The 24,523-nt window shown below is 40.1% G+C and overlaps 1 protein-coding gene across 1 annotated transcript in view; it reads left to right on the top strand.

The window, feature by feature from the left end:
- Window positions 1-24,004, top strand: part of RFWD3 (ring finger and WD repeat domain 3) — a 29,363-nt gene extending 5,359 nt beyond the window's left edge. The window contains exons 2-13 of the mRNA XM_008572775.1: window positions 2,817-2,847; window positions 2,949-3,016; window positions 4,919-4,989; window positions 6,572-6,763; window positions 6,848-6,939; window positions 12,094-12,208; window positions 12,959-13,187; window positions 15,604-15,754; window positions 17,446-17,622; window positions 19,701-19,915; window positions 22,397-22,608; window positions 23,861-24,004. Coding sequence (XP_008570997.1) covers window positions 2,834-2,847; window positions 2,949-3,016; window positions 4,919-4,989; window positions 6,572-6,763; window positions 6,848-6,939; window positions 12,094-12,208; window positions 12,959-13,187; window positions 15,604-15,754; window positions 17,446-17,622; window positions 19,701-19,915; window positions 22,397-22,608; window positions 23,861-24,004 — 1,680 coding nt within the window. The 5' untranslated portion in view covers window positions 2,817-2,833. The remainder of the gene's footprint in view (window positions 1-2,816; window positions 2,848-2,948; window positions 3,017-4,918; window positions 4,990-6,571; window positions 6,764-6,847; window positions 6,940-12,093; window positions 12,209-12,958; window positions 13,188-15,603; window positions 15,755-17,445; window positions 17,623-19,700; window positions 19,916-22,396; window positions 22,609-23,860) is intronic.
- Window positions 24,005-24,523: the final 519 nt, after the last annotated feature.

The raw sequence follows: 24,523 nt of genomic DNA, 5'->3' as shown, positions 1-24,523 counted from the left end.
TATTTTCTTTTTTTTTTTTTTTTTTTTTTTTTTTTTTGGTGGCTGGCCAGTATGGCTATCCAAACTCCTGACCTTGGTGTTACACCATGCCCTAACCAACTGAGCTAATTGGCCAGCCGTATTTTCTCTTTCTTATGATTTTCTTAACATTTTCTTTTCTCTGCCTTACTTTGTTACAAGAATACAGCATATAATACATATAACATACAAATTAGTGCTAATCAACTGTTTTTGTTATCGGTAAGGCTTCTGGTTTACAGGGTATTAATAGTTAAGCTTTGGAGAGTCAAAATATATGTGGATTTTTCAACTGCATGAAGAGCCACACTCCAACCCCTACATTATTCAAGGATCAACTGTACTGAAAGAAAATTGTCAACCAAGAATCTGTATTAAGCAAAACTATCCTTAAAAAATGAGGGAGAAATTAAGGTATTCCAGGATTTTAAAAAGGAAAAAACAGGATTTCTTCAGAGGAGACCTGCCTTATGTAAGATAATAGAGTTGATCATGCTGAAATTAAAGAACACCAGACATAAATTAGATCCACATGAAGAAATAAAGATAACTACTTAGGTAAATATAAAATACAATATAAACTTATTTTTTGCTTATAACTTTTTCTTTGATTTAGGAGGCAATGGCATAAAAAAAACTATAAATATGTGTTGATTAGCACATAATTGTCAGGTGTAATTTGTATGGCAACAGAGAGAGTGGGGAGGGAATGACGCTATTTAGGAGCAAAGTTTTGGTATAATATTGAAATAAATCGGTATTAATCTGAAGTAGTTTGTAAATTAAGGTGTTCGCTGTAATCCCAAGGGCAACCACTACTAACTTAAAAATATGTAGTAAAAAGAAAATGACAAGAGAATTAAAATAGTACAGTAGAAGGCAGTAATGGAAGAATAGAGGAACAAAAAAAAAGACAGGACATGTAGGAAACAAAAATGGCAGACATAAGATCTACCTCATCAGGACTTCATAAAAAAAAAAAACTTGATTGCTATTTCTCAGTTTATTCACATTTCTTTTGCGGGGGTGGGCAAATCTATTGAATTGCATACCAAGTAATGTTTATTTGTTCCATTTTTTAAAAATAAAAAGCACTACTTTGTCATAAATTGCAGCCAAGCTATTAGGAGTCAAAATTTTTCTGTGTGAGTGGTCTACAACAGTGTTTCTGGGTAATAATCAATATATCTTAATGTCAGAAAGACAGTTAAAACTTTTGTGAGTTGTTTGTTTGGAGTTTTTTTTGGCAGCTCACCATTAGAGGAGTTGAACCCTGGACCTCGACATTAGCACCACGCTCTAACCAACTGAGCTAACTGGCCAGCCCAAGTTATTAAAACTTAAAGTAGGACACCTTTCAACAATACTTAGTAATTATTAGCTAGGTAGTGTGTTATAAAGTTCAGAATATCCTTTTGTTTTTCAATATAGAATTTCATTAATTCTGTGACATAAGTGGGGCATGGTTTGTTATCCCAGAAGTGAGGGAAACTGGGCTGGCCCGGTGGCGCACTGCTACAGTGCGCCGCTTGGGAGCGCGGAGGCGCTCCCGCCGAGGGTTCGGATCCCACATACAGACCGGTTCCCGCTCACTGGCTGAGCGAGGTGTGGACGCAGCGCCGAGGGTTGCAATCCCGTTGCCGGTCCCGGTCCGGTACGGGCACGACACTGAGGGTTGCGATGCGTTGCCGGACACGAAAAAAAAAAAAAAAGAAGTGAGGGAAACTGAGGTGTATTACTGGTTATGGTTAAAACTCAGCCAGCCAGAATGGATTTGGAGTGTTAAGCCTGGTCCCAAGCTCTTCTCATCCTAAGGTGTTTTGGTTTCTTTTTATATATATATATATATATATATATATATTATACTGTGTATTTTATCTTAAATCAACATTATTTAAATTTTAAAAGAATACTGTCCTATAACAAGAGGTGAAACAGTGATGACTGGAGCCAGACTTCATACTGGACTACAAAAGGCCTTGGTCTGGGTAGCTGCAGTTGCAGAATCCCATGAGGCCATATTTGGGCAACAATGCCCATTTTCTTCTTGCCCACCCTCCCTTTTCGACTCCCTAATACCAGCAGACAAATTGCCAAGTATTGTCTTTTAAAAATGTCAAAACATGACCAAAGGCCAGTAGAGTAGAATTAGCTTTTAGCAGAAGAATCAAGCTCCAGTGTGGGCTAATATAGCATTTATTTATTTATTTATTTGTATTTATTGAATCATTGATTATTCATATTTTGGGGTTTCAATGTTGACATATGTTGATCAAATCAATATTATTAGCATATATATTATTACAAATCATTTATTCTTGGGGCCGGCCCGGTGGCGCACTGGATAGTGCGCCGCTTGGGAAGCGCAGCGGCGCTCCCGTCCGAGGGTTCGGATCCCACATACAGACCGGCTCCTGCTCACTGGCTGAGCGAGGCACGGGAGCAACACTGAGGGTTGCGATCCCGTTGCCGGTCCCCGGTCCGGTACGGGGGCAACACTGAGGGTTGCGATCCATTGCCGGACACAGAAAAAAGACAAAAAAAAAAAAACAAATCATTTATTCTTTATGCTCCTTATCCAATCTCTCCCCTACTGTAGCAGTGATTGAGTGAAAAAGACAATATGCAGGCTGACCAGCCTCTGCTTAAATCTGCTATTCCTGCTTCAACTTTCAGAGGCAGCATTTAATGGCCTGAAAATGGGTTAAAATGACTAGGATTTACGTTCATATCACTTGGATTATTCTTGTGATGATGGTCCATTATACTGTAATTCTGTTGTCCTTCTGCCTACATAGGTTGAGAACACCACTGGATGCTTACTTTCAGGTGAGCAGGACCCAGCCTCACTTGCCAGCCACCAATGATTCAGAGACTGGGAATCCTATCTCTGAAGACTTGCAGGTATTAAGTAGTTATGATTCTGACAGTGACAGCTCTGCAGAGTATGAAGAGGTTGTTGCCCAAGCAGAGGAACCTGGACCTGTTATTTTAGGGGGTGAGTATTTTTATCCAGTTTGGATTCACAAGACTAACATCTGCAAAGCTTAGACTTCAGAAAGCTAGAAACTAGATTTGTGTTTTGATACTTTCCCTTTTCCCCTGAAATGTCATGGATTCCTGTTTTATAGTACAGAACTTTCTCTTGCCAACTGGAATATAATAAAATTGGACTTATTCTTCATAGCATAAACTAGGATGTATTACAAGTAGATCAGAGATCTAGTGTAAAAAGTAAAACCATTCTAGTATTAGAAGAATACATGAGTGATTAAAACTCAGAAGTTAGGGATTCTTAGAAACCTAGAAGCAATAAAAGAACATTACATAAAAAAAATTTTTTTAGGGCCAGCCCGGTGGCGCACTGGATAAGTGCGCCACTTGGGAAGCATGGCGGCGCTCCCGCCCGAGGGTTCGGATCCCACATATAGACCGGTTCCCGCTCACTGGCTGAGCGAGGTGCAGGAGCAACACCGAGGGTTGCAATCCCGTTGCCGGTCCCCGGTCCAGTACGGGGGCAACACTGAGGGTTGCGATCCGTTGCCGGACACGGAAAAAAGATAAAAGACAAAAAAAAAAAAATTTTTTTTTAATGTTTTGTATAATAGTAAACCAGCATAAATAGGTTTTTTTTGTTTTTGTTTTTGTTTTCAAACATGACCGGTAAGGGGATCTTAACCCTTGACTTGGTGTTGTCAGCACCACGCTCTCTGAAGTGAGCTAACCGGCCATCCCTGTATAGGAATCCAAACCCGTGGCCTTGGTGTTATCAGCACCACACTCTCCCAAGTGAGCTATGAGCCGGCCTTCAACATAAATAGTTTTTGATTCCACTTATGTAAAATGTCCAGAAAAAATGAGTCTGCGGAAACAAGACTAGTGGTTGCATAGGGCTGCAGGTGACTCTGGTCATGAGAGATCTTTTTGGGGTGACAAAAATGTTTTTTTTTTTTTTAAAGATGACCGGTAAGGGGATCTTAACCCTTGACTTGGTGTTGTCAGCACCACGCTCAGCCAGTGAGCGAACCGGCCATCCCTATGTGGGATCTGAACCCGGGGCCTTGGTGTTATCAGCACCACACTCTACCGAGTGAGCCACGGGCCGGCCCGACAAAAATGTTTTAAATTGGATTGTGCTGATGGTTACAAAGCTGTAGATTACTGTATATAAAAGTTAAATAATCTCATGAGGAAGCAATTAGCCAAATACAGGGTGGTAGGACATTTCATAAGGCAAAGGACCAGATTTCTCCAACAAATCAGTGACAAGGCAGGGCGGGGGAAACGGGTAAGGGAAAATTGTAATAGAATGAAAAAGATTTAGGAGGTGTAATAGTCAAGCTCATTGGGGAGACCTTTTTAGCATTCTGGTTGGAATAAATGCACTGTAAAGAGCAGCTTTAAAACTAAGGAAATTTTTAATATGAACTGGATGTCTAGGTGTTAGATGGTATTAAAGGATTATTGTTAATTTTGTTAGGCATAATAATGATACCATGTTTATATAAAAAGAATTCTTATCAGTTAGTGTTGCAAAAATTTTTACAAGTGTAAGGACATTTTAGGGTTTGTTAAGTATTCCAATCAAAATGGTGGAATGGGGGCTTAGATGGAACAAGATTGGCAAAATGTTGATTATTTTCTAAATTGGGTGATGGGTCCTTGTGGGTTAACTGTACTGTTCTGCCTAGTTTTATGTGTGTTTGAGAATATCCAAAATAAATCAAAGAAAAAAATTCACTGTGTCTTGGGCATATTGTCATCCCTTTTGCAGGAACACTACCAATTAGAAATGGAAAGCTGTAATAAGTCAGACTTTCTTTGCTAGCTTCTCATACCTGACTTATGTCTTCTTTTGTGTATTACCTGTCCTGTATCATTCCTGGAAATGACTTGGCAGAGCAACAAGAAGGTATCTCAGCAGAGCAAGAAGTTACATGTACTGGTGGAGGTGAAACCCTCCCCAAAGAGGTAATATGAACATCCTTTTAAATAAAAGGTTTGGGTTTTCATTTGAAAGGGGGACTTGCAGGCTTTGTAGGCAAGAGGTCCAGGTATAGAGCCTATCCCAGTTACATATTATTTCTGTGACTGCTTCCTCTTAGGTTGGAGGGTCAGGTTTGAGGATAACCTGCCCTGCCTCCCTAACAAGGTCAAGTATCAATTGAAAAAGTAAATATGAATGTGTTTTATAAGCTATCAAGCAGAATATTATTACTGTGTGATAAGCAATTTTTATTTTTAAAATAACACCTATACATCATTGTCCTTGATATGAGACATTTATATCTGCTGTGAATTCTGCCAATCTGAAAACATCATTTATCTACTTTTTGCATGTTTCTATAGGTCTCCATGTTTTTATTTCTTTCATCTGGAAGAATTTTATGTACATGTAAATCTATTTATATGTATAAATGTTCTTTTTAAAATTTACATAAAAGGGGTTATACTCTACCTTGTTCTGAGTCTGGCTCTTTTTTTACACAGCCAATTACATCTTGGAGAACTTTCTATTATGAGTACATAAAGTTTCTTATTAGCTGCATAGTGTTCCATCAGACGAATAAATTTTTAGTCAACTCTTCCCTTGTTATGTACACCATGGTTGTTTCCTCTTTTTTTAACCCTGATGTAAATCATGCTGCACTGAACGTCCTTGTATAATTGTCTTTGTAAATATTTGTGACTATATCCATGGAGTATATTTCTAGCAGAGAAATTGCTATCTCAAAGAAAAATATATGTGTTTTAATTTTGACAGGTATTACCAAATTGCCCTCCAGAAATTTGTGCCACTTTATACCTACAGCAATAGTCTGTAAGCAAGTCTGTTTCTCCCTCAACAGTGCTTGGTGTCATCAACAACAATTTATACCAATCTAATTAGATGGAAAAAATGGTCTCTTAATTTGCATTTCTTTACTTCTAAGCAAACACTTATTGACCAGTGTTTTTCGGTTTTTGTTTTGTTTTGTTTTGTGTTTTGGCAGCTGGCTGGTACAGGGAACTGAATGAACCTTGACCTGGGTTTTATAAGTTCGTGCTCTAACCAGCCAAGCTAACTGGCCAGCCGCCATTGAGTATTTTTTGCAAGCTAACTGGTTATATCCTTTCTTTGTTTTCCTGTTTGTTTTTTTCTCTGATTCATGTGAGCTAAATATTTTTTAACTACTTGAGTTGATAATGAACCTAATTTTGAATGTGTAACAAACCTACTATTCCCTGTTGGGGTTGTCTTGGTATTTGCTAGGATTTTGTTTTGTATCTTTGTATAAATAGCTGCTTTTCTTTATTTGAATAAAGAAAAATATATCCACTAATTTCATAAGATCAAAGAGTAGTATTATTTTCATGGCTTGTATTACAATTTGCCACATTGCATTCTAGAAAGAATGACAAGTGATTCGTAGGTGTTGCAGTTTTTCTTGCAGCCTTTTAATTAGGTTTGTATCATTTTTGTGCACTTTTGTTCATTTGTTTCCACTGCACATCCTCTTAACTGATTTTGTGTGTTCTCTAATTTGATTGTATTTTGGTTTCCACCTTGCAGTCTCCACAGAAGTCCAGCCCTCTTCTAACTTCTGCTTCTGTGGATGAAGAAGAAGGGAACACTTGCAGTATATGTTTAGAGCAGTGGACCAATGCTGGGGACCACCGACTCTCAGCATTACGCTGTGGGCACCTCTTTGGGTATAGGTGCATTTCTAAGTGGCTTAAAGGACAAGCACGAAAATGTCCCCAGGTAAGGACCATAAGTAGGGACCCAACATATTAAGTCAGAAGAATTTCTAGAACCACATTAATTGTGTCCCTTTGGGCTTTTTAGTGCAACAAGAAAGCCAAGCATAGTGACATTGTTGTCCTTTATGCCCGAGCCCTGAGAGCTTTGGACACTAGTGAACAGGAGCGCATGAAAAGGTAGGTGGTGAGAGTGTGCCTAGCTGGAATGTTCCTCTTGGTTGCTTGTTGGCACATCTGAAAAAGGAGGTATGAGTCACTCTTATGGTTCTAAGGCTTTATTTGACTTGTGACTTAGGATATCTGGGAATCAGTGGCAATGTCTCATATTGTGATTTATAATACATATCTAGTCATCTTCTGAAGGAAGTCTGCATGGCTTGCTCTCCATACAGCACTAAAAATGAAGATCTGGCATATTACTTAACATTTTACTTCTTGTGTCCCTAAGCTCCCCTTCAGCAGTTCTCTATACAGAAGACTCATAAGTGAAGCTTTGCACATGCAGTGCAGTGCAAAAAAATTATCAAGATTTTGGAAGCCCATGAATGATTGCTAATAACACTATTTAAAATTGACTTAAGAACATTAAAGAATACAAATACCCGCCTTTGAGAGACTTGCAGAAACATGAATTCTCTCATGCTTTACTGGTTGGCAATATATTTCAAAAGCTTTTAAAAGCCTTTGATGTAATAATTCTACTTCCGGCATTTATTCTAAAACGATTAAGGATGTGTGCAAAGATTTACTTAAACTTCATTTAGCATTATTAATAATCCAAGCCAAGAGGATTAATTGGTTGAGTGAACAGTGGCATATCCATGTGATGGTATACTCTGCATTCATTAAAACTGATGTTGAGGGCCAGCCCATGGCTCACTCGGGAGAGGGTGGTGCTGATAACACCAAGGCCACAGGTTCAGATCCCGTATAGGGATGGCCGGTTGCTCACTGGGTGACCGTGGTGCTGACAACACCCAAGTCAAGGGTTAAGATCCCCTTACCGGTCATCTTTTTTAAAAAAAAAAAACTGATGTTGAAGTGCACATAATATATTGCCATGGGAAAGCACATTATTAGTATGATTGCATTTTTGGCTACAGGTAGTCACTGTACAGATGATTTTAATTTTTCTCATTTATATTTACTCATTTGCTCCAACAAATAATTATTTGTAGCATTTCTAAATGACAGATTTGTAGAAGGGGAATTTTGCTGAAAAAGCAAAATCTAAAGGTATGGCTATTAATGGGTGATTAACAATTCACTGATTACAATATTATAATCAATCGGTATGTTCTTTATCCTCCTTAGAAAAAGTGAAAGTTTTCAAAATACCAGTAAATAAAGGCTAATAAAATGAACACCTTTGTACCTAACTTTATCAGATTATAACATTTTTCCGTATTTATTTTAGGCCTTTTTATAAAGAAATAAATCATTATAGGTACAGCAGAAGCTTCATTGTGAACTAAGTTCTTCTTAGTTCTTTCTCTTTCTCCAGGGTTAACCACTTTCATAAACTAGGTGTTCATTATTACCAAGAATGATTATATATTTGGCTACAAATGTATCCATAAGTCACATGTTATGTATAGGAAGTTTTTATCCTTTATGCAAATGTTATATTGGATTATAATTTTCCTTCTTGTAGCTTGCTTTTTTTTGTTTTATACTATGTTTTGGGAACATCCTCGTTGATACATATAGCTCCAGTTTATTCATTTCAATTTCTGTATAGTATTCTAGCTCTCTAATCAGAATTTATCTGTATGTTTTTTGTGTTGATGGATAGTTTGGTGGTTTCCAGTTTTTGTTTTGTAAAGTAACAGGTGAGAGTTTCTTTAGGTCTAGCAACAGTGTTGCTTTATTGTAGGGTACATGTAATTGCAACTTCACTAGATTTATATCAGATTGCTGTTTCACTTTATACTTCTGCCAGCAGCAGTATAAGAGGTTTCTCATTTTTTTCATACCCTTACCCACTTTATATTGTCAGACTTAATTTTTGCCAGTCTCATGGGGTAAAGTAGTATTTGACTTTAGTTTGCATTACCTTAATTACTATTGAGGTTGAACATACTCTTCTATGAATTGTATTCATATCTTTTGCTCATTTATATTGGTTTGTTTGTTTCTGACTGATTTATAAGAATTCTTTGTTTATACTAATTTTTTGTTGGTTGTATACTTTGCAGATTTCATCTCCCAGTTTGTAGCTTGTCTCTTTTACTTGTTTAAGCTATCTTTTGTTAAGTACGAGTTTTTTGTTTTTTTTTTTTTTTTATTTTAATGCAGTCGAATTTATCAATCTCTTGTTTTGTACTTTTTTGTCTCTACTACTTCGAGGTCATAAAGGCATAATGTCTTCTAAAGGTCTGTAAAAGTTTTGATTTTCACACGTGTTCTTAATTCTTGAAATCTGGTTTTATAGTAACCAATCGTTATAGCATAATTTACTAAATGACATGTTCTTTCTGTACAAATTTTCATTGCTGTCTCTATCCTAAATTAAGTTTTCATATATGAGCAAATTACTCTTGTTCCATGGTCTGTTAATTCTCAGTCCAGTATTCCAACTTATAATTTTTTTGTAGCTTTAAAATATGTCCTTTCACTTGTTCTTCAAAACTGTCTTTTGCTTTTCTTGGCAATTACTCTTCCATATTAATATGTTTCATGAAAAATCCTCTGGGATCTTGATTGAAATTGCATTAAATTTATAGAGTATTTGAAAAGTGTCATCTTTGTGATAGTGAGTCTTTCCAGCCATGAACATTATATAATAAATATCCTTCTATCTATTCACTATTTTCTTGTGTCTTTCACCAATGTACTTTGCTTCGTAAAGGTCTCTCATATCCTTTAACTTTATTCCTAGGTGGCTATTGTTAAAATTACTGTTGTGAGTGAATTTTTTTCTATTATATTTACTAATCAATTTTCTGGTATATGGGGAATGCTAGTGATCTAATTTACTTGGTCTTGATTCTGTCAACTTTCCTATACTGTGAGTTTTCTTGAATTTTTCATAAAAATAAAAATAGGCCAGCTTTATCTCTTTTCAATTTTCGTACCTTTTTCTTCCCTGTCTCATTGGAGTGGAATTCTGCCTTTGCATTTCATATTTTGAAACTGTTTTTAGGTGCATACTAATTTATGATTGTTATTCTTGGTGAGCGTGTGCTTTTTTATACATTGTTCTTTATGCCTACTTATGCTTTTTGCCTTAGTTCTAATTGGTTTTTCTTTTGTTAGCATTTGCTTGGTATATACTTTTTGCCTTTTTAACTTCAGCCTTCTTCTTTTGTGGTATTACTTGAATATCTGATGAACAATTGACAGTTTATTATTTTAATCCAGTAGATAACATTCGTCTTTTTTTTTTTTTTTTCCTTTTTTTGTCTTTTTCCGTGTCCGGCAACGGATCGCAACCCTCAGTGTTGCCCCCGTACCGGACCGGGACCGGCAACGGGATCGCAACCCTCGGTGTTGCTCCCACGCCTTGTTCAGCCAGTCAGTGGGAACCGGTCTGTATGTGGGATCTGAACCCTCGGCGGGAGCGCCACCACGCTCCCAAGCGGTGCACTATAACAGTGCGCCACTGGGCCAGCCCTAACATTCGTCTTTTAACATGTCAGTTTAATCTTTTATAATTTACCTTAGCTCAAGCAGTGAGTTGGGGGCTGTCTGGGTAGCTCAGTTGGTTAGACCATGGTGCTGATAAAACCAAGGTCCAGGGTTCAATTTCTGTTCCAGCCAGCTGCCACAAAAAAAGAAAGCAGCGAGTTGGCTCTGTTCCCTCCTTTTGCCTATGGCATTTTTAGTCCCCATTTCCTAGTAGGAGTCAGACTGCCTGCTTTAACACCAAAGCCCAGTAGGTTCATGAGTTCAACCCTGTGTGCTACTCTTCTGTAATGTTTCTGGACTTGAGAGCATTTTCTCTTTGTATAGTTTATTCACTGTCATGACATATTTATAGCAAAGTGTGTGTATAATGGTGTGAACTTACAATTGTTGTGAGGCTGTCGCACGGAAAAGGAACCAGAACACCCAATTGAGAATTTAAGAAGGGGATATTAATTAGCCGGCCGGTGACTGTCTCTCCAGATATTCTGGTAAGAGAGCAGCCCCAAGTCTAAGTTTGAGGGGCCTTTTGAAGGCAAAAAGTCACATAGTCACACAGGCAAAAAAAATCATATAGTCACATAATCAAAGTTATCATTTAGTCACACACTTAAAATTTTTTTTTTTTTTTTGTCTTTTTCCGTGTCCGGCAACGGATCGCAACCCTCAGTGTCGCCCCCGTACCAGACCGGGATCGGCAACGGGATCGCAACCCTCGGTGTTGCTCCCGCACCTCACTCAGCCAGTGAGCGGGAACTGGTCTGTATGTGGGATCCGAACCCTCGGGCGGGAGCGCCGCCGCACTTCCCAAGCGGCGCACTATCCAGTGCGTCACCGGGCCGGCCCCACACACTTAAAATTATCATATAGTCTGGGCCAGCCTGTGGCTCACTCGGGAGAGTGCGGTGCTGATGGCACCAGGGCCACGGGTTCGGATCCCATATAGGGATGGCCAGTTCGCTCACTGGGTGAGCGTGGTGCTGACAACACCAAGTCAAGGGTTAAGATCCCCTTACCGGTCATCTTTTAAAAAAAAAAAAAATTATCCTATAGTCACACATATTTCTTCCTGGTGTGAGGAGGGAGGGGGTTTGGCGAGGCCTAGCACAAGCTGGTTACAGAAGCCAAGATAAGTCAGTTAATCACTCAGGGACCGCAAGAACTTCCCCAGGGCAGTTTCCTCCATAGGTTGTCTGGATACATCTGCATACAGCTCTTGGTTTTATCAGCCAGGAACAGCATAGGCAGGAAACAGCAAAGGCAGGCGGGATTTAAAATTTTTCCAAGTAGGGCCGGCCAGGTGGCGCACTGGAGAGTGCGCCGCTTGGGAGCGTGGTGGCGCTCCCACCGAGGAGGGTTTGGATCCCATGTGGAGACCGGTTCCCGCTCACTGGCTGAGCGTGGTGCGGTTGCGATCCCGTTGCCGGTCCCCGGTACGGGCGCAACACCGAGGGTTGCGATCCTGTTACCGGTCAAGTAAAAAAGACAAAAAAGGAAAAAAAAAAATTTTCCAAGTACAGGATAATTTTTAACTTCTAATTTCTACTAGGGATGCTCGTTGGGGGGGCGGTTCAAACAAAAAACACTTTTCAAACAGTAAAAATGGCATAAGCTAAATCAACCTGTCTTGTCACACAATGCCATCTTGATGGGAAGTCTTCTGTGCCTTCCTAATCCCCCCCTATCGCTGGCTTTCCCCTCTAGTTCCTTACTGAAGGAGCAGATGCTAAGGAAACAAGCGGAGTTGGAATCGGCACAGTGCCGGCTCCGACTTCAGGTCCTCACTCATGAATGCACTAAACTCCATAATCGTGTCCTGGTAAGTTTGCCCTTTCTAACCTGAAGAACTTTTGGAATAGGAATTGAAGAGAAATCTAAATGTTACTTAGGTTCATCTCAGATACAAGTAGGATTTGCCAAGTTGTTTAAGAAGTAAACGTGATTATTTTATTTCTGATTAGGGCATATGTCCAAAATTTACACAGTATGGTGATTTCTACTGCAATCTGAATTTTAGAAAAAATTAAGCAGCTAGCTGAGAATTCTAAACTTGCTTAAGTCATTTTACCTCCCTGAATCTACCAATAAAATGAGGACTTTAGAATAAATGACCATTGGGCCGGCCCGGTGGCGCACTGCTACAGTGCGCCGCTTGGGAGCGTGGCGGCGCTCCCGCCGAGGGTTCGGATCCCACATACAGACCGGCCGCTCACTGGCTGAGCGAGGTGTGGGCGCAACACTGAGGGTTGCGATCCCGTTGCCGGTCCCGGTCCAGTACGGGCGCGACACTGAGGGTTGCGATCCGTTGCCGGTCACGAAAAAAGACAAAAAGGAAAAAAAAAAGAATAAATGACCATTAAGGACTTTCAACCCTAATATTTTATGATTCTGTGCTCTTTTTTTCAGTTGCTTTGTTGAAATACTGTAATAATTCAGCAGTTCTCTAGGATTTATGTTAACATTTTCATATAATGGATAAGAAATCTTCTTGTATCAGATCAATGAATTGTGCTTGAGGGGGGATATCAAATGAAAAAGCTTTGCATTTACAAAATCTTTTTCATTTTAGGACTTGAAAAAACTTATTCTGCAGCATCAGGATCAGATTTTACAGCAACCTATGGGCTCTCAAGCACGTTTCCTGAGCTGTCTGCTACCCAGCCAAAGCCAGCACAAATACCAGTTTCAGAAGACCATCACAGTATCTCAGACAGGAAACTGCCGAATCATGGCATACTGTGATGCTCTCACCTGCCTGGTGGTATCACAGCCTTCTCCTCAGGCCTCCTTCCTTCCAGGTAAATAATCCAGAATCTCAACTTTCATGTTCATTATTGGACTCTGTTATTATTTATTATTACTGGACTCCTCCCCCTTTTTGAAGAATTGAGGACTCAGTAGTGGGTGAACACTGATCATAGCCCACCAAGTCACCTTTTCCTGTCATTTCCGTATTATGCAGGAAATTTGGGGTGCTGCAAAATGTCTTTAGTGTCTGTTGACTTCATTCTGTAAATTTGTCCTATCTAAAGGGTAGAAATACTTATAACCAAGGTAAAGTGGGAGAACGTGAGGTACTTGGAAGTGTAGGTTACTGGTGTAGTTCAACGACATCACTCCCTGTTTGTCCCATTCAACTTACAGATTCATTTTAGATTGGAAACGTTTGCCAAAACGTTACCCCAAGAGCTAATTTAAGTTGAAGCAAAATTTAATACTTGTTTTCAATAGTGTTCAAATTGACAAATTCCAAATAAGTGAATTTGGGACCACATTGATTATTTTGTTAATACTGTACTAATTTTCTCTCAACTATTTTGTGCTTTTTAAGCTTAATTTTATTTTATTTTAGCGTTGAAAACCAAATCTCTTCACAAGCCCAATTATATCATTCCTAAATGGTACAGATGTTTGTTTCTACTGTTTTCAGCATATGATTTCTATCAGCTGTGAGGTGCCTTTGCTTCAGCCTGATTTTCTCTGTTTCTCCACTTAGAAGTTCCATTCAAATGCTTCAAACCTATGTCCCCTATCTTAGGTATGTATAAGATTGGGAGTGGAATCCCTAGGTTATCATGTTTCTGTTAACTGATATTAGCTATGAGTTGACAGGCTAGGAGCCTTCAATTGAAGGAAGTAAAAGCATTGTTTATAATGTTCCTTTATCCCATCTAAGTTTTTTTTTAATCTGTGTTTTTTGTTATTGTTGTTGGGGGTTTTTTTGGCTGGTACAGGGATCAAACACTGGATACCACACATTAACCAACTGAACTGACTGGCCAGCCCTCATCTAAGTTTTTGTGGTTTTTTTGTTTTTGGGGGTTTTTTGTTTTATTTTTGGGTGGCTGCCAGTACAGGGATCTAAATCCTTGACTTTGGTGATATAACATTCTAACCGACTGAGCTAACCAGCCAGCTCCTTCTAAGTTTTTAATAAAAAGTTTATCATCAAATAAAACCTTCCCCACAAATTAGAAAAAGACTCTATTTCTTCTAATATTGCCCAAATTGGGTATGTGTTCTGTTCCTTTTTAATTAATGTATCTATTTCAGTTTGTACAACCAGCTCTATTTGATAGCCTGTTGGTGCTAACTTGTCTTTATTCTCCTTAAGGATTAACTAGGCATGTATTCACATTCCCTTGTTGATTTAAAGCCTGTAGTCTCCGTGTTTGTCTCTCTGGCTTTTCTAATTTTGTTTCAGGAGAAAACACAATAAACTTACTCCCATTTGGTTCCCCAGAGAAGCTAAAGTGTGATTTAAGGCTATCTTGAATCTAGGACTTAACAAATTCCGTTTTTTGTATAACTCAGATGATAATAGATACTTAGTAAAAATAAATCTTTTATCATATCCTAGTAAAAGGACAGAGATGCAAATAAATTAAAAAGGACAAGTTTTTGGTTTTTTTCCTCTCCGGGAATGTTAGGCATTGGTTGGATACTTGAGATGTCATCTCTTTATTCTTTTTTAGACAGCTGTAGCATATCTTGACCACTGACGTAGAAATTACTTTCCTTTATTGCTCTCTGTCCCTTCTGTATCTTGAGTTTCTGTGGTTTAGGTAGAAGGTTCTGAATATCTCTCATCTCTCTCTCTCTCTCTCTCTCTCTCTCTCAACAGCTTTATTGAAGTGTAATTGACATACAATAAACTATACATATTTAAAGTTAGAATTTGATGAGTTTTGACATCCTCTGAAACCATCACTACAATCAAGATAATGAACATATTTATCGTCCCATAAATTTTCTTATGGCCTTTTATAATCTCTTCCACCTGTCATTTCCTCCTCTTCCTATCCCCAGGCAACCACTCATCTTTGTCACTGTAGATTAATTTGCAATTTCTGGAATTTTATATAAATGGAATTATACAGTATTACTTTTTTGTGTGACTTCTTTCTCTCATCGTAATTTGAGATTCATCTATACTATTGTATATATCAATAGTTCATTCCTTTTTATTGCCGGGTAACATTCCATTGTATGTATATACAGTGTGTTTATCTATTCATCGGTTGATGGACATTTGGAATGGATTATACTTTTTTAAAATAAATTATAACACGGGAATTTTTCTTTGTTTGACCAGCTGTTTCCCAGGGACTAACATGCCAAGAAAGGTGAAGAAAGGAGCTATTTGAAAAGAAAGTTTGCTTTGCCCTAAATTGACTTTCAGTGATCTGTTTCATGCTCTCTTACCTTTGGCAGGCTTTGGTGTTAAGATGTTGAGTACTGCCAACATGAAAAGCAGTCAGTACATTCCAATGCATGGCAAACAGATCCGTGGACTGGCTTTCAGCAGTCGGTCCAAAAGCTTGCTGCTCTCTGCTTCCCTGGACAACACTGTTAAACTGACCAGGTTAGTACTTTGGAGGGCAATATGGGCCTGGGCTGCTTGGTATTGAACAACATTGAGTAACAGTGTTATGATGACCTTCTCTCTCTTTTTTGGTCTGAGGCATTATCTTCTGAGGTCCATTTAAAATTTTTTATGGGGGGTGGGAGCTGGCCAGTACAGGGATTGAACCCTGGACCTTGGACCGTGGTGGTATCAGCACCACATTCTAACAAACTGAGCTAACTGGCCTGCCCTTAAAATCCATTTCTTTAGGGGCCAGCCCGTGGCTTACTTGGGAGAGTGTGGTGTTGATAACACCAAGGCCATGGGTTCAGATCCCTATATAGGGATGGCCGGTTCGCTCACTTGGGAGAGCATGGTGCTGAGAACACCAAGTCAAGGGTTAAGATCCCCTTGTCGGTCATCTTTAAAAAAAAAAATACGTTTTCTTTAGGGCTGGCCTGTTAGCTCTGTTGGTTAGAGTGCTGTATTTGATAACACAAAGGTCAAGGGTTTGGATCCCTATATCAGCCAGTAGCCCCCCAAAAAACACAACAATGGGTTGCTTTTAAAAGTGGATACAGCTGGTTATAAAACTGTATGTGTAATATTCCATTTCTTTAAAATTATGTATGTTACAAAGTATATTTTAAACCGTGCAGAGGAGAGTAATACTCTAGAAATGGTGGAATGACAATATGGAGGGAGCTCTGGTACCTGACACTATGGAGTTGCCACACCAGCTTGGTACTGCTTATTCCTTGATCTATTACCTGGATAATTCTGCCCAGCAAAAATGCTTACCAGGCACTAGCTGTCCTTGGTTGGATGCCATGATGACTTCTTGCATACCCTCAGTTAGTTACAGCATTTTATCCTTCACATGCTCTGTAAATTCTCTGAACTCAATCTGAGTATGCTGTATGCCTGTATCTTTTAAAAAGTAGTTCTGATTAGATGTCTAATAATTGGCTTCCTATTTAATTTCTGCAGCCAACTAGGGCATACTGCTAGGACTATTAGGTCTGATAACCCCGTTGACTTTTCAAACATGCTTCAGGTTAATTTTGGCCATAAACTCAGTGTAACATTATATTTTATACGTGTGTATATGCTGTGTCTTGGATTTTTTTTATTTTTATTTTTTTATTTTTATTTTTTTTTAGTATTGCTCCGCTGGCTGGTTAGCTCAGTTGGTTGGAGCACAGTGTAATAACACCAAGGTCAAGGGTTTGGATCCCCATACTGGCCAGCAGCCAAAAAAAACAAAGTATTACTTAAAAATAGGGGGGGAAATGTTAAATACCAAAGTGTTAGTAATGACTACCTCTGGATGTTTGGATTTTAATTTATATTTTCTTATATGTATTTTCTCATTTTTTGACATTGCATATTGATTACCTGTATAACAGATAACTATGGAGAAAGGTAATAAGGAGTAGAGTGGGGAATATACTGTTTATATGTCCCTTTAACTGATCCTTTTACTTCCTTATAGCTCAAGAGGAAAACCTGTCACCCCCATTACACAAATGTTTTGGAATTTAAAGGGGTTTTCTGGGCAGCCCCTAGAGGAAATTGAATTCAGATAGTTTGGGTGTGTGGGTGTGTTCTCAGTAAGAATTATTGATCATGTAAATGATAATCTTTACATGTTTGTCATGTATTTGGTCTTCTTAATGCACAATTGTAAAAGTCTTATGACTCCACAGCCTGGAGACCAATACGGTGGTTCAGACTTACAATGCTGGACGTCCTGTCTGGAGTTGTTGCTGGTGTCTTGATGAAAACAATTACATCTATGCTGGACTGGCCAATGGTTCAATTCTGGTGTATGACCTGAGAAACACAAGCTGTCATATCCAGGAGTTAGTACCTCAGAAAGCCAGGTAGGGAGCCACTTACTTTTTTTCCTGTAGGTAGCAGCATTCTTTTGGATTGTTATTATATTAATCCTCTCTTCAGAAAGTGTTTCAGTATTGATCAGAACTTCTCATAGAGGGCAGTTCTCTTAAGATCCGCTGGTCTATTCTTACTCGAGAATCAGTAAAATCCTTAGAGTTTGTGTCATATTTCACATGGCAGAAATTTCTATACCAAGTATAGCCAGGTTCTGTTTTTCCACCATGGCAAAATAGAGGTAGATCTGTGTTCAGAACTCAGTTCCTCTACTTACAAGCTGTGTGACCTTGACTGTGTTTCTTGACTTGTGAGCTTCATCTATAAAATATGGTTAACATGGGCTTGCTTTAATAGCCACATGTTTAGCACACAGGAAGAGATCAGTAAAGGGTAGCCTAATAAAAAGTGATTTAAAACTCCTAAGCAGAGCTATACCAACTTGGTTTGACAGCATCGTATTGCCATTATTTATCATTACAATCCAGTTAGGGATTGGGAAGTTTGTAAAGTCAGCTTAAGTTCTGAGGTAGGTGACCACCAACACCACTGTGCTCTTCAGAATGTTGAGCACCATTTGGACTGCCCTGGCAGTATAAAGTTCTGAAAAGGAGAGTGAGTCTGTGACCTGAACAAAATGTAAAGTATCTTAAAGGAGAATTTCCATTTTCAGTTTAAATATATGTTAAAAGGAATAGGGAAATCAAATTACAGTAGTAATTATTTATGGAAACCTAGTCTCAACACTTCAGGGTTTTTTTTGTTTGGGTGGGGTGGAATCATGCTTCAGCGACATGGTCCACGGGCATGAAAATGATTGATGTGAACTCCAGGCAAACAAGGTAACTGCTGATGTAGGGGGATCCACTCAGAGTAAACAATAAAATACAAGTTTAAAAATAGCAAGGAAAGAATGTTTGTAGGTATTGTTCTTTTTTTATCTTAGTTTACTTTTGTTAGCTTCATTGTGACAGGGAAAATGAAATAAAATGGGCAAAGTAGTTGCTTTGGCAACTTCAGCAAAAACAAGTTCATAAGAACATAGTCTACACACTGGTATTTCTGAGAGGATTCTTGGCATACAGCACTGATCATATGTTTTCAGAAAGAAATTTAGAAAATCTAAAGAAACAATCCTATTACTGATTTAAAATGTAGTTGCTTTAGGGTATGTTTCCCCCCCCCCCCTTTTTTTTTTGGTCTTTTTCCGTGTCCGGCAACGGATCGCAACCCTCAGTGTCGCCCCCATACCGGACCGGGACCGGCAACAGGATCGCAACCCTCGGTGTTGCACCCGCACCTCGCTCAGCCAGTGAGCGGCCAATCTGTATGTGGGATCTGAACCCTCGGTGGGAGCGCCGCCACGCTCCCAAGCGGTGCACTGTAGCAGTGCGCCACCGGGCCGGCCCCTCTTTAGGGTATGTTTTAATTGCAGGGTCTGTTAACAACAGCTTGGAATCTTTATTTTATTAGATATATGAGCTACATTTTCTTCCTGACTTTTCTTGTGTGTGTGGCTAATCCCATTTCCAGAAGCTTCACACCAGTCAGGCTTCCTGATAATTGTGATCTTGTATTCATTAAATTTCCTAAGGAGACCACTCTTTTTTTTTTAAAGCATCTGGTGTCCCCCCTGTAATTAAGTGCAGAATATTATACGTATGCTCTTTTGTCTCTACAGAAAGGGATGGGCGGCCCAGTGGCGCACTGCTACAGTGCACCTCTTGGGAGCGCAGTGGCACTCCCGCCGAGGGTTCGGATCCCATATACAGACCGGTTCCCGCTCACTGGCTGAGCGAGGTGCGGGCGCAGCACCGAGGGTTGCGATCCCGTTGCCGTCCCAGTCCGGTACGGGCTCGACACTGAGGGTTGCGATCCGTTGCCGGACACGAAAAAAGACAAAAAAAGAAAGGGTTGATAGTTTTTGTCAGATGTCAGAGGATAGTGACCCCACAAGTCTTTAACCTCTTTTGTAGAGGTAGGAATGTACTTGAGATCTCCTGGTGGTAGAATCTGAAGAAGTCCAAGTATTGGAGTGTGAGGCAGAGTTTTCTTTCTTTCCCTTCAGGTGCCCACTGGTATCCCTGTCATACATACCCAGAGCTGCCTCAGCTGCATTTCCATATGGTGGGGTGCTGGCTGGAACCTTGGAGAATGCTTCCTTCTGGGAGCTGAAAGTGGGCTTTTCTCATTGGCCCCACGTGCTGCCTTTGGAGCCAGGGGGCTGCATAGACTTTCAGACGGAGAGCACCACTCGGCACTGTCTTGTGACCTACAGGCCTGGTGAGCATCGGGGTGTCCTCATGGGGCCACCTATGGTTTGTGTGGGAGCAGATTAGTAGAAGGGAGAGGAGAATTTGGCCCTTCCCTGGGAGTGGCCATGGTAAACCCCTCACAGGCTAACAAGTTATGTTGCCACTCTTCCTACTATAGTGAGGATGGTGGCTCCATTTCTTCCATAGAGCCTGCCTGCTCCTTACATGTGAGAACTTGAGCACATTCTGCCAGGTCCTCCCTGGAAGTGAATTAGCCCCTTTTGGAGTGCCCACAACTTAAACAGTAGTGGAATGAGGAGGCCTGCTCTTGAGGCCATTGAGCCACCTTCAGATCAGTTTCATGTCTTCTGCCTGCCCCTCGCTCTACCTAAGAGAAAGGCCTAAATGAAGGCAGCCATGTAATGTTCAGACTAGGGTATTAGTTATTCCTTCTTACTTGGGGCCAACAAAGGTAAATAGAAATGGACAACCATGGTTGTAAGGGTGTAGCCTGCTGAAATTCACTGCCTGGTAGATCCCTGGGTAGAACCCCTGACAGCTGACTATGCTTAAATTCACAGGTTCTTTCTGGCCTGAAAGGCATGAATCTAAATTCCTGATGAACCATATTGATGGTCAGCGTTGTAGATTTTTTTCTTCTTATTTGGTCTTGAGGTCTCTCAGGAGAGTGGCTATAAACTGTAGCCTTGTCCTGATTGTGCTCCAAGGATTCAGTCGTGGATGTTTATAGTGTGTCTTTCATAGGATACTTCTTTATCCTGGTAGGTGGCCTAATTCCTAAGTGTCTAACCTGTGACCAGGTGTCCCTCTCACAGGAAACCTGTTTATACTATCAGGCACTAGTGGCTCTAGTCTGACTTGTGTCCAATTTATTCCTACCAAGATAACCACTCTCTAGGAGACCTGACCAGGAGTCAGGTGAGACACGGAGGAGGCAACTCAGCAAAGCACATGATATAATAGAAACAGTTTTTATCATTTACAGATTCCAGAGAGAAGAGAGCAGCACACCCTGCGGGGCCAATAGAAAGAAGGGGTGCTGTCTGGGACGTGCATGCTCAGTCTGCAGGTGGGAAGACAGAGAGACAGGGGATCTGTGGGCCTGTGCCTTTATGAAGGTCCATGGGCTTTATCCCTTAGGCTTTACCTTGGGGGTATGGATTGGCTAGTTCAAAGAAAACATGCCCAAAGCAGGGAACTTATTTAGATGACTTTGGTGTTGGCCATTGGATTTTAGCATTGTCAGCAATATTAGGGTATGTTGGGTTTTGGTTCAGTGGGATTAGGAACAAAATCTATATTGTAAACAATCACATGGGGAGGGTAAGTTTTAACTAGGCTAAAGGTGGCAGGATACATCTGGGTTTCAAAAAACTTATGTCAGGCCTAAATTTGGCTGCTGAGGCAGCAGCTATATTAAACAAGTTTATGATAGTCCAGCAGATGTTTGGTCAGAAATAGTCGTTAAAAATGCCCACACTTGTGGTCATTGTAGGTAGATCTATAGGTAGATCTGTAAGTTTTGTTTGTGTTTGGAAATTCTCAGCTGGCTCTTCTGAACCTTTTGGCACTTAGTCCGAGACCCACAGGTCTGCTGTTTCCAAGACTGTGATTTGCTGGGACTTGTGTAGAAAGCTTAGGGGTCCCATTTTGTAGCTTTGGTTTACCTTCCAGCAGAACCTCAGGTACATGTTTCCCCTTCTGTAATAGCATGCTTTCACTTTGTAAAAATGTACAAACCCAGGGGCTAAGGGGTCCTCACTGGGGGAAGGAAAAAAAAGGTCAGAACTCTTGAGAAAAAAATCCCCAAGCAGAGGTCTGGCAGAATATAGTGTTTTTTGCTAAAGAGGATAGCTCATTCTTAGAATTGTTTCTCTGGTAGATGAAAATTTATGGAAAAAAACTTGCTTTATTCTAGCCTAGGGTTCTGAATTTCATAGTACTTGTTTTATTTTTGCTATCGTATTTGCTTTGTAGCTATTCTTGATGGTTTAATACTCTTGGCTTTTCTACCTGTCTTAGTCTGTTTTGTGTTGCTATAACAGAATGCCTGACACCAGGTAATTTATAAAGAACAGTGGTTTATTTGGCTTACAATTCTGGGACAGCTGTGTCTGGTGCAGGCCTCAGGCTGCTTCTACTCATGGCGGAAAGTGGCAGGCAACCAGCGGGTACAAGCAGATCACATGGTGAGAGGAAGCAAGAGAGATAGAGGAGAGGTGCCAGGGTCTTTTAAACAACCAGTTCTTGCAGGAACTAATAGAGCAAGGTCTCACTCAGGCCCCCTTCTCTCATCCATTCATGAGGGATCCGCCCCTATGGCTCAAACAGTTCCTAGCTGGGATCAGATTTCCATATGAGTTGGCGGGGACAACACATCCAAACTCTATCACCACCCAACTACATTGTAAATGTATGAGGTTCAGGTACTTGGTTAATTTCTTTTGTACCATCCCCATGCAGCAGCACTGATTTCTCTGTCCCGTAGATAAAAACCATAACACCACGCGAAGTATGCTGATGGAGATGTCCTACAGGCTGGATGATGCTGGAGAGCCAGTCTGCTCTTGCCATCCTGTACAGACATTCCTTGGGGGACCCACTTGCAAACTACTGACCAAAAGTGCCATTTTCCAAAGCCCAGAGAATGATGGCAGTGTCCTGGTGTGCACTGGGGATGAAGCATCAAATTCTGCTCTGGTGAGCATATTATTTTTGTTTTGTATAAAGGTACTTTTGTGTAAAATGTTGGTAGGTAAGGGCAAGCCCATGGCTCACTTGGGAGAGTGTGGTGCTGATAACACCAAGGCCATGGGTTCGGATCCCTATATAGGGATGGCCAGTTAGCTCACTTGGGAGAGTGTGGATTATTGTCAATTAAATTAGAAAATGAATGAGAGGGCCGGCCTGTGGCTCACTCAGGAGAGTGCGGTGCTGATAACACCAAGGTCACGGGTTCGGATCCTATATAGGGATGGCCGGTTTGCTCACTGGCTGAGCGTGGTGCTGACAACACCAAGTCAAGGGTTAAGATCCCCTTACCGGTCATCTTTTGAAAAAAAAGAAAATGAATGAGAAAGCACCTCAAAGTGCCAGGTCTATATAGCCACCCTCTAGATCACACATACCACCACCACATGTATATAGTTTTATTTACATCTCTTTTTTTTTTTTTCACGTAAACTATTAGCATGGGCTTTAGAATCATTAATATCTCGCTTGAATTTGATTGCTGTTATATCATTTCTGTCATACTGACAGAATCTTGAGAAAGCTAAATAAATTTCCAATAATATTACCTCGTTATTAGACAATAACACCAATGTCTTCTTAAGGTTATTATGAAAATAAATATGTAAAGTAACTAATATTACCTGATAATTTGTGATTATTCAATAAACATTGACATTCCTTCCCCATGTGTTTCTAACGTTATTTGTTAGAATTTGTTTTTTAAAAATAGGTCTTTCCTTTATAAAAGTCAGTTTTTAAACTTTATTTTGATTTTTTTCTTTCTGTTCTCATCCAGTCTGGTTTTGGCCTTATTTTGAAGTTTCGCTTCTCAGTTTTGATGTAAACATACATGGGCTATGGAAGTTACTTTCAGACTCTCCTATTCTGTCATGTTGACCCTGTCAATAGGATTCCTTGAATATAAAAGGAATGTTGCTAGAGGATGATGAATCATAGGAAGAATAGACAGTTCAGGGCCAGCCTGTGGCTCACTTGGGAGAGTGCGGTGCTAATAACACCAAGGCCACGGGTTCAGATCCCTATATAGGGATGGCCCGTTAGCTCACTTGGGAGAGTGTGGTGCTGACAACACCAAGTCAAAGGTTAAGATCCCCTTACCGGTCATCTTTAAAAAAAAAAAAAAAATTATCTGATGATAAAGCAGATCCACCAGCTGAACTGACTGACTTCTGACCTTTTCTCTGCTTGTCTTCTTTAGCTGTGGGATGCTGGCAGTGGCTTGTTGCTGCAGGACCTGCAAGCCGATCAGCCGGTCTTGGACATCTGCCCATTTGAGGTGAATCATAACAACTACTTGGCTACCTTAACAGAGAAGATGGTCCACATCTATAAATGGGAGTGACACGGTCTTAACCTTTCAGGCATGCTGCTGGTTAACATTAAATGTTTGCTAGCACCTAGCAGTGCTGAGCAAGATTCCTACTTATTGCTTGTGGACTAGAATTTTGGGGATCATGGTTCATTTGGATTAGTATGATTCTAGGACTCCAGGTCACTAAACCACTACAGATTATGTATCTGCTGTGTACATCAAAAGAGTAAGTCCATCTACATTATCCATTTCTTGGGTTAAAAGCTTTCATAAGTCTTTGTTGGGAATCTTTATTTTCTATCTAACTTCCTGATGGACTTAAATGGTGTCCTCTCAGCAATCATTTAGGATATGAGTGTGCAGCAAGCATTTTTTGGGGATATGACACCTCACCTGAGTGCTCTTATCACTTGGGCTAATTGCCTTGGGAGTGCTACATTCTTGAAGGGACTAACCATCTTCTTGATGCTGCTTGGATGCAGAATTTTTTCTTCAGTTGAACACAAGAGGGCACTGTAGAACCTCATGTGGGGTTTGATCTATTTCTGA

This window comes from Galeopterus variegatus, unplaced genomic scaffold, assembly GCF_000696425.1.
Source record: "Galeopterus variegatus unplaced genomic scaffold, G_variegatus-3.0.2 Scaffold835, whole genome shotgun sequence".
Lineage (NCBI taxonomy): Eukaryota > Metazoa > Chordata > Mammalia > Dermoptera > Cynocephalidae > Galeopterus > Galeopterus variegatus.
The sequence above is the reverse complement of the archived record's forward strand: the minus strand, read 5'-3'. Positions and strand labels throughout refer to the sequence as shown.